Raw genomic sequence first — 16,917 nt, forward strand, 5'->3', positions numbered from 1 at the left:
CTCATGACCCTGAGATCACAAGAGCTGGGTGCTCAACCGACTGAGCCACCCACGTGCCTCTGTCCTTTTCTGTCTGACTTATTTCACTAAATAGTACATGCTGGGTCCATCCATGTTGTTGCAGATGGCAAGATCTCATCCTTTTTGTGGTCGAGTAATATTCCAGTGTGTGCGCACGTGTGTGTATGAACACACATCTCACATCTTCTGTGTCCATTCATCTATTAATGGACACTTGTGTTGCTTCTGTATCTTAGCTATTAGAAATAATTTTGCGGTAAACGTAGGGATGTATGTATCTTTTTAAAATAGCGTTTTTGTTTTCTTTGGGTAAATATCCAGTAGTGGAATTACTGAATTGTATGTTGTTTCTATTTTTTTTAAAGATTTTATTTATTCATGAGAGAGACAGAGAGAGATGGAGAGACACGGGCAGAGGGAGAAGCAGGCTTCCCTGCAGGGAGCCCAATGTGGGACTCGATCCCAGGACCCAGGGATCATACCCTGAGCCAAAGGCAGACACTCAATCACTGAGCTACCCAGGAGTCCCTGTTATTTCTATTTTTAATTTTTTGAGGAACCTCTATACCGTTTTCCAGAGTGATTGTACCAGTTTGCATTCTCACCAACAGTACATAAGATTTCTTTTTTTCCACATCCTTGCTAACACTTGGTATTTCTTGTTTTCTGATTGTAGGCTTCTGACAGGTAAAAGGTGATATCCCACTGTGTGTTTTTTTTTTTTTTTAATCTCACGGGTTTTGATTTACATTTCCCTGATGATGAGTGATGTTGAGCATTTTTTCATGTGTCTTTTGGTCTTCTGTATGTGTTCTTTTAAAAAAGGCTATTCAGTCTCTGCCCATTTTTAAATTGAATTATTTGTTTTTGGTGTTGAATTGTATAAATTTTTTTTGTATTTTAGATATAAACATCTTATCAGATATATCATTTGCAGATACTTTCTCCCATTCAGTAGGTTGCCTTTTTATTTTGCTGATACTTTCTTTTGCTGTGCAGAAGCTTTTTACTTTGGTGGAGTTCTATAGCTAATTTTTGCTTTTCTTTCTTTTGTGTAAGGCCAGTGTTAAAGAGATCACTACCTATGTTTTCTTCTAGGATTTTTATGGTCTCAGGTCTCACATTTAGGTCTACAGTCCAATTTGAGTTTACTTTTGTGTACAATGTAAGAAAGTGGTCCAGTTTTTTCCTTTTGCATGTGGCTGTCCAGTTTCCCCAGCACCATTTATTGAAGAGACTGTGTTTTTGTCATTGCCTACTCTTGACTCCTTTGTCATAGCTTGAGCCTATAAGTGTGATTTATTTCTAGGCTCTGTATTCTGTTCCATTGATATATGTGTCTATTTTTGTACCAGTACCATACTTTTTTTGATTATTGTAGTATATCCTGAAATGTGGGATTTTGATACCTCCAGCTTTTTTTTTTTTTTTTTTTTTCCTCCTCAAGACTGCTTTGGTTATTTGGGGTCTTTAGTGATTCCATGCAAATTTCACTATTATTTGTTCTATTTCTGAAAAATGCTATTGGTGTTTTGATAGGGATTCTTAACTTTATGTCTTATTTTAACTCTGATAGTGTTTCTTAACTTTAATAGGTCATGGTCTCCTTGGAGAATTTTTTTCTCCCAGAAAAATGTATAGAGGACGTATATATTCAATTTGAGTACAATTTCAGGGGGATTCTGGAATCCCAAAGCCCATCCATGGACCTCAGAGTAAGACCTATACTTTGAATAGAACTGCAGACCTCTCTGTTCATGGTCTTTATATTTGAATTGAGAGGCCACTCCTTTGCATCTTGATAAAGAAAAAAAAATGTACCATAAGGAACGCAATAATTTCGGTGTTCTTGATTTATTCAGATTCCAAAGCGATGGGGTTAAGGTGGCAGCAGTTAAGACCTTGGTTTTTTTTTTTTTGTTTGTTTGTTTTTTTGCTTCAATCTGTCTATAGAGATAGAGCAACTAGGATAGCAAATTCAAGCAACATCTGTAATAAAACCAGGGGACAAGGTACCCCCAAATACCAAATGACCAAGTCACCAACAGCTAAAAAGCTCCTGTGGAATCAGAAACTGGAAGAAGATGTAGAAGAATGGCCACAGGCCTTATGAAGCCTTGAATGCTAGAAAACTTCAAAATTACCATCAGGAATGCTTGAAGGGCCATTCTGAGGAGAAAGCAAAACCTGGGAGGTGACTTCACAGGCTCTAATTTATAAGTGAGTGGTAGCAGACTCCAGGAAAGTCTAATGGGCTGAAGTTATCTGTGAGTTTGAAACTCACAAACCAAAATACCCTTCCTGAACAAGGCCCTGCACCTTAGAGAAACTAAAGGAAATTGGATACTTTGTAAAACAACGGGAAAGGGGAGTTCTAGAACTTGGAAGTTAGAAAGGCCCTCCTGATCACCCTTCCCCACCTTCTAAAGATAGAAGAAAAGTAATTTCACTGAAAAGTAAGCAGGAGTCAAATCCCACAACAATGTCCTTTAAGGCAATGAGTGTAAGTATGACCAAGGAAGGAAGGAAGGAAGGAAGGAAGGAAGGAAGGAAGGAAGGAAGGAAGGAAGGAAGAAAGGAGAGAAAAGAAGAGAAAAGAAGAGAAAAGAAAAAAAAGAAAAGAAAAAGAAAGAAGAAAGAAAAAACTGTAACCTGATATTTTAAAGTGAGCTTGGGAAGCATAAGAAAATTATTAGAAGTGAAGAAAGAAAGTGAAGAGAATTATTAAAAGTGAAGAAAGAATCAGAAAAACTCAAAATTGATTGGCTAAAACAAATGGAAAAAAATAGAAGGTAAGGTAAAAAAAATCAGGAAAAAGAAATTTTAAAAATTATTTTGGGAATGAAAACTAAACTAGAAGGAACTCAAGAATGAATAAACACAATGGATAGTCCTTATGTGAAATTTAAAAGACATAGTAAAAGAGAGAAAAAGAATTCAAGAGAAAGGAATAGTTACTGATAGGAAATACAAAAGATGCAATACAATATATGCATGATAATCAGCCCCTAGAGAAGAAAGCAATTGCCAAAGCAATGTAATGTAACAAATGTGAAAACTAAAATTTAAGAAAACTTTCCTGAAATAAGATACTAGTGAAATTCTGTGGAAGGGCACACAGCTGTCAGGAAAAGTTAACCCAGAACAGCCTACCCTGAGAAATTTTTTTAATATATTGAATTTTACAGAAAAAAAATTCTTTTAGGTGGAGAGACAAAATGGCTAAGTTTTTTTTATTAGGGGAGGAAAATCTGATTGTTAACAGATTTATCTGTCTTATGCCAGAAGACAATGGATTTGAACAGCCAGGGATTTTGTCTAGCCTAACTGACCCCTAGCTATAGGGACTACAAATCCACTATTGCTGGGTCTGCAGAACTTCGCAGATATTTTTCAAATTAGCCTTTCCTGAGGAATCTATTACATAATCAACAGAATTTTACGTGACCAAAATGATTAGCAATAGTTGGTAAGCATTAAATATATATTTCTTACAGAACTAAGACTGAATGGTAGTTGTAAGGGAGAGAGTGCAACGTGCACTGGCTCCTTTCTGACAATGCAGATCGTCTGGATCAGAAAGTGGAAGCAGAGGGAAGGGTATATGAAAAGTAGAATATCCTTTCCTGTTGCTTAATAAACATTAACTTAGTAAAAGGATACTGTTTCACATTGGATCCTGAGGGAGTGAGAAAGGCTAGAGAAGATGATCATAATACTAATAGTGCTTATAGTAGGGAACCAGTAGACACTAACCAAAAAGTGGAGACAAAGGGTATTGTGTAAAGTATTAATATAAATGTAACCATGAGAACAAAAACACCAAATTCTATTCAATGCTGAAAGATATACCAAAAAAAAGAAATCACATGACCACAGAGAAAAAGATTATATACATTATCTGTGTGTGTGTTTATGAATTTCTCTCATAAAGTAAAATAAGAATAGTCTGTATGTTACCATTTAAGAAGGAAGGAATTGGAAATATGTATATACTTAAATATATATGAATAAATATGACTTAGGGAACAAAGGCAAAAGAGAAAAAGTTAAATTTCCTTAAAACTTAAGCTGTTTTTCAATCATCATTTTGTTGATGCTAGTGTCGTCATTGTCATTTTAGTGAAGTGCCGATAAAGTGAATGGTAGTTCCGTTGATGTTTTGAGAACTACAAAGAAACAGGTAAGAGGGATCTCTGGGTGGCGCAGCAGTTTGGCGCCTGCCTTTGGCCCAGGACGCGATCCCGGAGACCCGGGATCGAATCCCACATCGGGCTCCCGGTGCATGGAGCCTGCTTCTCCCTCTGCCTGTGTCTCTGCCTCTCTCTTTCTCTCTCTCTGTGACTATCATAAATAAATAATAAATAAAAATTAAAAAAAAAAACACAGGTAAGAAAGGAAGGTAATTAAAAACCTATTCTTAATTTGTATGTATGAACTTAATAAATGTATCTTTTCATAGCACATAACTTGTTTTGTGGCCTTGTCCACCAGAAGGCCTAGAAATAATGACTGATCAGTAGCAGTGAACACCCCCCTCGTGATCATTCTCTAAATACCGTTCTAAATATTAGTGGTGATTAGAGACCTGCTAATTCTGAGTCCAGAAATGTATAAGGTGAGCTTGGAGCACCAAGTTAGAGTATCAGAAAGCAAAGAGGCTACTAAAGAACATAGAATTTTGTCTAAAGTATTGCAGAATGAACTTGACCGGGCTCCCCCTGGACAAAGATCGAACAGTTTAAACACCAATAAGGAAAAATACTGTAATGGCTTGAAAACTTCAAATATGTTAATTCTGTGAGTCACAGGAATGCATAGAAACAAACAGAAACCTCTAGAGAATATTAGGGAACCAAATCATTTTTTTAAACTGTTAACTAAAAGGAAATAATCAAGTGTTTTATTTTGCCTTTCACATGTAAGCATTCCTCAGAGTAACCAAACAGTTGAGGGGAAATATCTCTTTCCAGAGGTATGCATCCTGCTGAATACGCAGACGGAATGCTACCAACATCCTGCTGCAAGTACACAACCCACCTCTCAAATATTCTTGCAAACAAAAAAACAAAACCCTGAATCTGATCAAGCCTTTCGTTCTAACTACTAATTTACAGGAAAGAACAGACAAAGGGATACGTTAAATTACACCACAGGGATTCATTCAGCCAAATAACAGACTGTGGGAAACTGCAGAATAGATGACTCACTTTTTTTCAACGAGTTGCTAAGGAAAAAGTGATGGAGGAGAAATCTATAGATTAAAAAATATTTAAGAAACATATTGGCCAGTTGCAGTAAATAAGTTTTACTTCGATTTTGGTTTAAACAGGGATAAAAAAAGAACATTCACGGGATATTTGAGGAAATAGGAATATTGCCTTGGAATATAAGAGTATTGAAGAATTATTTTTGAGCGTGTGTGTGAGCATGAGGGAAGAAGGGGACAGAGAGGTGGTCTTCCTGTGTGGTTTTTTTTTTTTTTCCAAGAGGAATCTTTGTCTTTTAAACATGTTGAAATATTTACAGTTGAAATGATGTGCTGCCTGGGATTTGCTTCAAAAGAATCTAGGATTGTGGGTAGATGTATGGAATGTTACAGAGGGAACAAAATCAGCCAGGAATTGAGAATTGTTGATTGGTGATAAGTTCAGGATTTAGTTTTGATTCTTTTTCAACTGGGTATAACATTTTCATTTTTACTATGGAAGAATTGGAATAAAAATCTGGCCATAGCTGCTCCCTAAGAATGGTTCAAAAGGAAAACACCAGTAATACACCTGATTTATTACTTCTGTACAATCAAGTTTATTATCCTTTTTTAAAGAAACTTTTTATTTTGTATGAATTTTAAACTGACAGTAAAAGTTGCTAAGATAATATAAAGAGTTCTTGTGTTCCCCTCACTCAATTTCTTTCCTTATTAATGTCTTATATTATCATCTAAATGGGTTATGACTAAGAAGCTAACATTGATACGTTGCTATTGATGAAATATCAGTTTATGAGTTTTACTAGTTTTTCCATTATGGCCCTTTTTTTTTGTTCTTGGACCTAATCCAGGGTACCACATTGCATTTAGTTGTCTGTCTTTCTTGTCTTTTTTGGTCAGTTATCTCTCTTTCCTTGTTTTTTCATGACCTTTATAGTCTTGAATACTGGCCAGTAGCCTGTAGAATGTCCCCTAGTCTGGGTTTGTCTGATGTTTTTCTTAAGATTAGACTGGGCTTATGGGTTTTAGGGAAGTGCCCTTCTTGTCACATTACATCAGAGGGTACATGTTATCACCATGACATCACTGGTGATGTCAACCTTCATTGTCTTCACTGTGAAGTCATTATTTTTCTCTTTCCCTACTCTGTTCTTTGGAAGCAAGTCACTAAACCTAGCCTACCCTCAGTTGGTGGTGGTGTAGTGTTTAAGTCTGCTTTCTGAAGGGGTGTGTGTCAGGGGTCCTCAAGACTACATCCAGGTTCATGATTGACAAATAGGCCTTAGCATATGGTCATAGTGGTGGGTAGGCTTTATTACAGCAGAAGGATACAGAGCAAAATCAGCAGAGGGAATAGGTGCATGATGAAGAGTTTAGGGAAACCAAGTAGAAGCTTGCAAGGGTGTCCTTCCAGTGGAGTCACACAGAATGTGCTTCATTCCCTCAGCAATGAGCTGTGGCAGCACATGTGAAATGCCTATCAGAGAAGCTCACCCAAGTCCAGGAATATAGGGATTTTATTGGCAGTTGGTCAGGTAGCAGTCTGTGCCTGCATGTATCAAAATTCCAGATTCCCAGAAGAAAAGATGTGTCTTATCATTTATAGAAAGTTTTATACTAGCGTAGGGAACTATTTACTACTGGTCAAGTTCCCAGCCCCTGGCCAAAGGCCAACTTTGCAAGCAGGCCTTTCTAAGGAGAGCAGTTTCTGTATAGGGAGGTATCTACGTATTGTTACCTTTACCACACATTTTTGAGAAAAATAGAATTAGATTAAAAAAACAGCGTAATAATGGGAGCTATTAGATCAAGAGTGTCTACTTTCTTTGCTGTACAGAATGAAATATGTGGCACTTTAAGCCTCTTTTTTTTTCATTTAGTGTTTCTCATGCTCACTTTTAAACATTGCTATAAAAATATTACTCATATTGCAACTTTTGAAGCATTTCATAATAAAAAAATGCCTCCAGGTTGTGACCTCATTTATTGCCAAATAATTGGAAGAAAGCTGTGTAAATTTCATTAATAAGTAATAACATAACAACCAAAACCTGGCAGGAGATCCCAGAAAGTAATTACTGAGATTTAAGACACAGTATGTATTAGTAATTTACTTTCTTTTAATAGGAAAAACGTGGTCTTCGAGAAATGCGAGTTCTTGAAAATTTGAAGAATATGATCCATGAAACAAATGAACATACTCTTCCTAAATGTACAGAAATAATGCAGGACAACTTAAGCCAAGTTCTCCAGAGATGTAAGCCAGCGGTTTTTTTTGTTTGTTTGTTTTTAAATACTTTTTCATTTCAAATGAATGCTATGACAAAATGTATTTCCTTCAGTATTTTGGTAGTAGGTGGGGAGGGAATTCTCAACTGAAATATATAAAATGGAAGCCCTGTCACAGAGAACATTGACTGTCTAGTGATTAATGTATGTTGCTGTTGATGTTAAGAGCATTAATATCCAAAGTGAGATGCGTGCATCTGGGGTACACAAGACAATCAGTCCTTTTAGGATGTGAGAAAATTGCAACATTTTTTGCCTTTTAAAAAAAATTATCCATAAGAAGTTTGATAACTGGGAATTAGGATATGACACAAAACTGCTTTTTCAAACAGGATATTACCGTTTTTAACTTTTAAAAAAATAATCCTGTCATAAATGTTTCTATTTTATAACTTTTTTCTTTAAGCAAAATATTATAATGTGGAGAGAGATTCCAAAAGAATCCTTATTAAACATACCAGACATTAAAATAAAAGAAGTTTTATTAATAACTGATTTTACTCAAGGCCTCCTTGAATCTATATTGACACTATTCAGGTTGTCCAAGGATAGATAAGGCTGGTAAATAATGATGGATTACTGAAAAAATATCTTTCTGGGAGAAAAAAAGAAAACAAAACTAGCCAGTAATATAATGACCTGTGAAGGAAAATAGCAGAGAGAGTTGGTTAATAATTGAATTAAAAGCAGGTCTTTGTATTCAAGTCCAAGTTAGTCTTGTGTACTATAATGCTAAAAGGAGCTTGGAGAGAATTAATGCCCAAGGATTACATTTGGTTTCTTTGAGTGGAACAGTAGAAAGTCTAAAATTGACTGTAGGCTTTTGTACTTTACTTCAGACTGCCCTTGTTTGTTTATACCAATACTTCTTAACCCTGGCTAACATTCTAGATGTTATACTAAAAGTAAAACTTGAATTATTAATAAGAATACGTATTAATGCATTTGAGATACGCCTTGAACTTTCCTTTTCTACACTTTGAGTATATAAAAATAAATTGGGTAAAATTTGGTAAAAATCTGTGGTTACTGTGACTTACTTAATTCTTGGGCTAATGTTCTTATTGATTTGAGGGCTAGCCTCTTAAAAGAAGAGTTCACAATGAAAGAGAAAGATATTACTGGTAGAATGAGATTCAGACTATACATGTATCCTAAAAAGAAGACATGAAACACATAAAATGCAAAGTTGATAGTTAAGGTTTTAAGATCTGTGGACTACTCAGGGTGTAGTTAGCTCTATGAAATGGCTTTTGGAGGTGTTTTCCTGCCAGAAGTAAGAAAGGCTTCTTCACTAGGCTTCCACCCAGGAATTTTCTGATAAGTTTTATGAGCATGGGTAGAATGGAGATGATGATCTGCATTAGTTTTAACGATTTACCTGGGCCCAGCTGTTGTTCCTGGGAAATTGCACATTTAAAAATCTGCTATTTTAAGTCAGAGTGCTAGCTTGTTTATTTTCAATACTAATTGATCAGGGAGTTGTACAAAATCATGCAAACAAGCTTATATGGAATATATTCTGCTCTAAGTAGCACTTTACAAGTCTAGGGATGAGTTTTGTTTTGTGCCTGTTAGCACAACTGCCACATTTACCTCTTCCCCATGCAGGGTGAAGAGCTGCGTGCCCAGAATTCTGCAGGTGTGGCCTTAGGCTGGTAGTCCCACATGTTGCACAGAACTAAGTAATTATTGAGCAGTACAGTGGGGACGTCTAGATTACAGGAATGTAGACCCATGAAGGACTCCTCAACTTGGAACTGTTTCCGCTTTGGGCTGGGTAGCCACCCACCTTGCAGAGTGGCTCTGCGTTGGATGACCAGGAGCTTTAGAACAGAAACTGACCTGTGTCTCCTTTAAAATCACGAAATGTATGGGATCCCTGGGTGGCGCCACGGTTTGGCGCCTGCCTTTGGCCCAGGGCGTGATCCTGGAGACCCGGGATCGAGTCCCACGTCGGGCTCCCGGTGCATGGAGCTTGCTTCTCCCTCTGCCTGTGTCTCTGCCTCTCTCTCTCTGTGTGACTATCATAAATAAATTTTAAAACATTTTTTTTTAATTCTTTAAAAAAAATCACAAAATGTAAATGAGAGCTGTAGGAGGGTACAGAAAAAGCAGCCCATAAGGCTGCCCATAAGCAGCCTTTATGTTATTTTCATCCTGAAAACAATAGTAGTGTCTGTACCCGGCTTACGGATTATTTCACAGACTCATGGGCTTCACCAACTTTGTGTCTGGAGATCTCACCATGACCTTGATTTGAGAATAAGAAGGGCAGAGCCTCTGGATTATTCCTTATTCACATTTATTAGCATGCAGTTTTCTCTCATTTCTTGCCTCTCTCTTTTTAAAAAATGACTTTTTGAATCATTATTTGAACAGAAGGATATATGTTTTAAATAATAAGAAAAAAAATGAAAAAGAAGAAAGGAATCAATTACCTTAGTAACCTCCTGAAGATAACATTGCTTAACGCTGGTGAACATCATTTCAGACATCTTTGTGTGTCTCCATATAGAAGGACGGATAGAGAGATGATGGCTGAATGAATTATTAGGAAGATATGAGGGGGAAAGAGTGTTTGATAAAATGGGGTCATACCCTTTTTAAGCTCAGGTATTAATTTTAAAGTTTATTTGAATTTAACAGAACAAACACTTAAAGCTGAGGGGAATACCTTAAAATAAATGTTTCTTTACTGTAAAAGATAGTAGTTAACTAAAAGATCAAAGAAAAATAATTAGAAAAACAAAAAAGTTATAAATAACATTCAGAAGTTAGTCGTGTTGTTATTTCTGCATTGATTGAGGCCCCAAGAGTTGGAGGCGTTAGGAATCTCACTGCTCCTCTCCTGCCTTTCTTCCCCAACTTCTCACTTGTGAATTTTAACTTGATTGAGGTTTATAGTATTTGCTTTCTGTCCTGCAGTTCTAGTGCTGCCAATTGTTTATTTAGCCTTAGACCATTTAGTTCCTTCTGATTTATTAGATCTGTAATGGTATTGTCACAGTTCTGTTTCCTCAGCACTGCAATTTCATTTTTCATTTCATATGATGTGTTTGCTTTCTTTTAATACGCTCATATTGTTATTTTATATAATGAGGTACTTACGGAAAACTATCAGTTTTTCTTTCAGAATAGGTGCTTTGTCTGTCTTATCTGTCTCTCAGCTATCATGTGCTTTCTCCACCCTCCAAATCCATTTCTGTACAAATTAAAGCATATTAGAGTTCTAAGAATTTTGTCAACTCGTTTTCTTTTTCTAACTTTTGCGAGATGAGGTAATTACAGTGGGGTTAGGAGTCTGAGTTCTTGGCCGCCACATTTCACACTTTATAGTATACAGTTCGGATTAGTCGGTTCAGTAAATCATGGAATTTCTTACCTTTTGTTTTTCTTAGCTTTTTATTTATTTTGTGCATTATTTAGGGGACTAAATTTGCTTGGTTTTGCTTTCACTCTGTCTCTACCTAGAAATCTTTAGGAATTCAACAATTTAAAATACTAACCAGTTTTTTTATAGCACTTTACCAGTAAGAATTTTCACCAGTATTTTGTCTTTACTGCCTGCCTCTTCCTCGCTCCATCTCTGTCCTGATTCTGGGGTCCTGGGATTTAGCCCCATGTCAGGCTCCCTTCCTCCCCCTTTCCCTCTCCCTCTGCCACTTCCCCTGCTTGTGTTCTCTGTCAAATAAATAAAATCTTAAAAAAAAAAAAAAAAAAAAAAGGAATGAATGAGAATTCAGCCAACATCTTCTGATACCAAACCAAAATTATTTGCTTATGTATGTATTTGAAGTTTACGTATACACATTGTGGTAGAATGTATTTGCTTCTCTTGTGTGAGGACAGTTGGGATGTTGTTAGCTGTTGTCTGTGGCACAATTTCCATATGTGGTGCTAATTTCAAAAAGTTTTGGTTTAGAGAATATAATTTGATAAATTCTCGATGCTTTAAGATCAGTACAGTCTCCTAAAATACTGAGACAACAGGGGAAATAGCTTCCTACTGAATTAATATAACCAGTAGAAGTGATAGGAAGGTTTGCATAATACACCTTTTCCTCTTAGGGTCTCTAATCATGAAGAAGGAATGTTTGGTATAGTCACATGATTTTCTTGTATTTTAGAAAAGCAAATTGCATGAAATTTAGAAAGTAAACCTTTATTAATATGTGGCTAAAGAATTAAAGTCAGTTAGTTCTAAGGGACTGAAATTTCTAAAAATGGTCATTCTGTCTGAGTATAAAGACAATCCCTATAAGAACAAAAGTGTGCCTCTGTCAGATGTGTTCTAATTAAAAATTTAAAGGACATAACAAATGACAAAATAATGTCATAGTTTTGTAGCTCTTCTTTTAGATTAAGCCCAGAATGATTTGAAAATGATAAAGCACCCAAAGACTACAAAATGGATTTTTTAAAGTTATGTTCAGCGTCAGGGGAAAAAATCCAATCAGGAAATGATAGAACCACTGCTTGGGAAAGATGATGTAATATTAATATGCCACAGAAAGAAGGCAGATCTAATCAGCTCCCATTTTGTTTTGTTTTCATCTTTTCTGTTAGAACAAACAATGATTGGGAACATAATTTTCAGTCCTAAAGTATTATCTTTATATAACTAAAATAAATAGTTACTGATAAAAACATTACTTTTGAAAAGCAGAATCCTCCTCTTTTACCATATTCTCACAGGGAGGGACCTAACATTTTTCAGAAAGGGAAATCACAGTCCCTGCCCTGTTATGGAATTTGTGAGCTATTTGGGGCTAGGTTTGGGTAGGATAGGAAAGCAGAATTATAAGACACTAGGCAAACCTCTGTTGAAGCAAAGGCAAGATAAATGGTAAGATGCACACCTACCTGATAAAGGAATTTCAAATAAGAGAAAAATTCTTCTAGGGAAAGCATTAATCTGGGAGGGCTTTATTATGAAGGCAGTTAACCTTGAACTGTTCTTTGAAGACAAGTAAAACATTTTCATTAGAAGAAAGGAGTAAGGAAAGCATTTTCAGTAGGGATAGTACAGTAAGAAGAAAAATAGTAATAATCACATTCCTTGACTGCTTACACTGTGTGCAGAACTGTTACCAGGGGCATTAATATTTCAATTATTTGTAAGCTTAATATCTTATTTGATATCAATTCTGAAGTCCTCTTATTAGTTGTTAGGTTCATTTTACAAATGAGAAATTAAGGCATCAGGAACAGCAACAGTCAAGCGCCTGGCACATAGTAAGTGCTCACTCAGTATTTGACAAGTGAATGAAGGAGCAGGCACACATGCTAAGTCATGCAGCTAAGTCCTCAACTGTAGATTTGACTCCAGTTCACTGTTAACCGGCATGTGAAACAATGAAGTAAGTGAGACATTTGTGTATGGAAATACTATGGATTCAGTCAGTGAAGAGGTCTGAAAAACTGATGGATGAAGACCAGTTTGATTGATGAGGTCATAAGAGGAGTTGAGTGTTGAGGAGAGAATTTTGAGCCAAGTTTTTAGAGGTAGTGGTTGGATTTTAAATCCTGCTCTCTGTACTTACTAGTCGTATTACCTTCTCTTTCTACCTCGTTTTTTTTGCCAAAAATCTGTAAAATGGGACAGTGATCCTCTCCTAAGAGGAAAGTGGGATTAAGAAGAATAATACATGGCAGGTACTTAGCATGGGCCTGGGCACAGAGTAATACTCAGTAAATAACTCTAATAATTATTACTAGTAGTTGTGGTTCATTAGGAAGGGAAATCACTCAATGAGAATAGTGCAGGGAAATTTGAATCTGGCAGTGGCAGCCAGGGTGAATTAGCAGATGAGAGAGCAGAAGCAGGAATAGAAAGTTGTGGAAGTGTTGTACATATCAAGTACTGTCTGCAAGAGAGAAGTTTGTATGAATGAGGAAAAGGGGAGAGAGAGTGAATGAATCGGAGAGACACTGTAAGACTAAAAATGTAACGATAAATTTTTTTTGGCATTTTACATCTTTTTTGAGAATTCTGAAGTTTTTGTTGACAACTTGTCACTAGAATTAGTTAAATGCTTTTTTTTTTTTTTTTTTTTTTTTTTTATTTATTTATTTATGAGAGTCACAGAGAGAGAGAGAGAGGCAGAGACACAGGCAGAGGGAGAAGCAGGCTCCATGCACCGGGAGCCCGATGTGGGATTCGATCCCGGGTCTCCAGGATCGCGCCCTGGGCCAAAGGCAGGCGCCAAACCGCTGCGCCACCCAGGGATCCCTAGTTAAATGCTTTTATCTCAAGGCTCAAGAATGATGGTGGTTCTGATTATGACATCCTGAATATATTGGCAAAACTTCTTTTTTTCCCTTCTAGCCACGACCAAAATACTATCATATCAGTTCTTTTGCATAGTCTCTTAAGATCTAAAACAGTCCAAGTTTCCTTTTTTTTTTTTCTTTTCTCCAGGTGAGTCTTAAATATGAGCTGATTGAAACCCATTGTCTGTTTTATTTCAGTGCAAGCAGCTTCTGACTCAGTCTGTAGACTCCAACAGAGGGAGCAGGAACGAAAGAAGGTAAAAGTAGATCATTTGGATAATGGGGCCTATAACTCATATTATTAGCAGTTGCTTTGATTTAAAAAAAACTCTAAATTTGTTTTCTTTATGCAGTGATTTAAAAATATTTAAAAACGGCTAATTCATTGAAGATATGTTGAGGTATGAGCACATGATTGCACCATGCATATTTTTATAAGTCAAATTGCAGACCTTTTTTTTTTCTTTTTCAACACTTCCATCTTTTCCCTGAAAGTAGTGTTCATCTGATGGAGAACAAAGAGTAAGACTTTCATATGGAACAAAAAATACCCACCAGATTGGAAATACACATTTTTTCTTTGAGCCTGAAACATTGATGAGCATGTTATATATATTTCTTCTAGAAAAGGAACCATTCATGCCTGTGAATAGGTTATTTAATGAAAAGTCCTATGAGTATGTGAATCACTTGCTGGGTAGTGCTTTGCTTATTGAAAATATATCTTAAGTAAATTCAGATGTGGACAAATAGCACAAAAATTTAAGTTCCTGTGATAATTTGCTCTTTTCACTTATAATTTCCAAAAAATATATTTATAACTTATTCATTGTTCTAAACTAATAAAGATATATTTTTAAAGAAATGTTGAAAATACGAAATCACTCTGAATGGAATGCCTTTTCTGTATCAACAAGTGTTGCTATCTCCATTTCTCTGGAATGTGTTGTGGTTAATCTACAATAATAGTTCAGATCTGCACTATATAAAAATACAGTGGAATAAATAAAGCTTGCCAGAGTTTGAGTTTCTACCCCCTCAGTTCAACTGTAAATATTGATACAGAGTTTTTAAATGCAACAATTTGATGAATTAGGCCTTCCTGAAAGGACTCAACATTTCAGGCAGGTGGGAAAACTGCCCAAGAGGAGGAGGGTCCTAGCAGGCTGGGTCAGAGAGCAGAGCCACTGAGCATGTTGATAAAATGGCAAGGTACAGCCGTGGCCAGGAAAATTTGTCTGGGTGTAGTACTTGGATAGTGTCCACAGAGCACTTATGCAGGCACGAGAGCTTAACGTGGGCAGTGCCAGACTGGAGAGCAGATATTGTGAGGTGCCACTGGGGAGGAAAGATTTTGGTTTAAGTTTAAGGCTGTTCATACACTCAGGAACTAATGGTCCAGAAGAGGATTCCCAAACCACTAATGCTAGTATGATGTAGGATAAAGTAACAGCTGTTGGTCAGGTTACAAAGAACTTCATAGGATCTTGGCAAAGGGGTAGTAATAATGTGTGAGGAAAAATGGTGGCATTCCAGCCCAATCTTGGTCAGTGAGTAGGAATTCATTTAGTGTAGGGTGAGGGATACAGTGTAAGCAAAGACAAAAGATATGAGAAGTCAGTAGTCTCACATAGCTGTATGTGAGTATCTAAATGGATATTTCTAGAGATGATTGTGGAGAATCTTCAGTGCTACATTAAACAATTTGTTGAGGGCACAAGGAGCATTTCTGGTTTTGAGAAACAGAAACACTCTGATAGAACACTGGCTGCACTGGCTTTTACTCACTGTAAATAAGCAATTCTCTATATTTTCAAAATAAAAATGAACAGTGTTCTGTGTAGCATGTTACTGTGTGATTTAAGCAGATTCATGTGAATATGCACTCATACATTGTTGATCTTTCTTCCTAAGACATTGTCAGAGCAGTTATGATTGTGATAAAATGTCAATTCTTGTCATTCTTGAGCAGAACTAACCTAAAATTAAATTATATTTGGAATAGTTCCTCTTGTCATTTGGAACTTTTTCACATTTGGTATCTTAACTGTATATAAGTATGAAAATGACCAGCTTAGATGAAAAAATATCTAGAGTCTTCTACTTCTGGTAGTTCCTTTTGTTGGCTAGCTGTATGCCCTTACATAAATCCCCTTGAGCTTTAAGCTCCTCATTTGCAAAATAAATACCATTTCTACTTACCAGATAAGTTTTATTATATAATCTATGTGAAACAGCTTTGCAAATTGTATATGGCTCCAGATGGAAGGCACAATTTTTCTCCTCCCAGATCGATTTAAGATGCAGGCAGTCACTCTATGGATAAGAGCCCTGCTGTTGTGTCTCTTAGAATTGGTGAATCACTTGAGAATCCCACCCATTCACAGTTTCATAAATTAAAAGGTACTAAAATACTGTACCACGGTTTGAATAAAAACGGCCTCAGGAAATAAAGTTCTTAGATTATGTTAGTCTTAAATATATTATAGGTATTATGTCAGAGAATATTACTAAACTTTTGAATGTGGAATATACATTAAAAATTAGTATTTTAGAATGTACTAAAGTGTGTTTCACTTAGAATTAGTATGGCATTTATGAAACCTACATGTATAAGAATCCACTCTGATTATTTTCTTTTTTCAAGATAATTTAATAAAATAAACCAGCTGAATGTTACACAAAGTGCATTATCAGAGCTCAGAGAAAAGTAAAAATTCTTTATATTTTGCAGGTCAATCTTTTTTAGTGCTCGTATAGTTAGTAGAACATTTGAAATATGTATTAAGGACTTTCTGGTTTTTGCTGAAACTGACATGGTAGAGATTTCAGTATATATATATATATATATATATATATATATATATATATATATATATATAAAAGATACAGACATGAAGCTTCATTTTTCATCTGGCAAATGTGTACAAAGCAAAATTGACCTCTAGCTGCGTTTTACAGTCTAATGTTAATTGTTGCCCTTGGTTATACTGTTGGCTACATATTATATATTTGAATGGTTCTCAGAACAAAGAAAGATGGGAGTAGTAATGGAATAAAATAGACTATTGCCGTTAATCTTTAATTCTTTTATGTCAAGACAATTTGTGGAATTCTGT

General features: G+C 35.9%; 1 protein-coding gene across 12 annotated transcripts in view; it reads left to right on the top strand.

The window, feature by feature from the left end:
* Positions 1–16,917, top strand: part of BLOC1S5 (biogenesis of lysosomal organelles complex 1 subunit 5) — a 137,413-nt gene that overhangs the window by 13,971 nt on the left and 106,525 nt on the right. For 9 of the 12 annotated variants that reach the window (XR_012025577.1, XR_012025579.1, XR_012025578.1 and 6 more), the window contains exon 3: positions 13,997–14,055. Coding sequence is in view for 7 of the 12 variants with exons in the window: in XM_072814224.1 (XP_072670325.1) it covers positions 13,997–14,055 (59 nt within the window). In the remaining 5 variants the exon portion in view is untranslated. Of the gene's footprint in view, positions 1–7,360; positions 7,491–13,996; positions 14,056–14,151; positions 15,804–16,917 lie in introns of those variants that run through there. The other 3 variants (XM_072814221.1, XM_072814222.1, XM_072814226.1) reach the window with 2 other exon arrangements.

This window comes from Canis lupus, chromosome 37 (genome assembly GCF_048164855.1).
Source record: "Canis lupus baileyi chromosome 37, mCanLup2.hap1, whole genome shotgun sequence".
Classification (NCBI taxonomy): domain Eukaryota; kingdom Metazoa; phylum Chordata; class Mammalia; order Carnivora; family Canidae; genus Canis; species Canis lupus.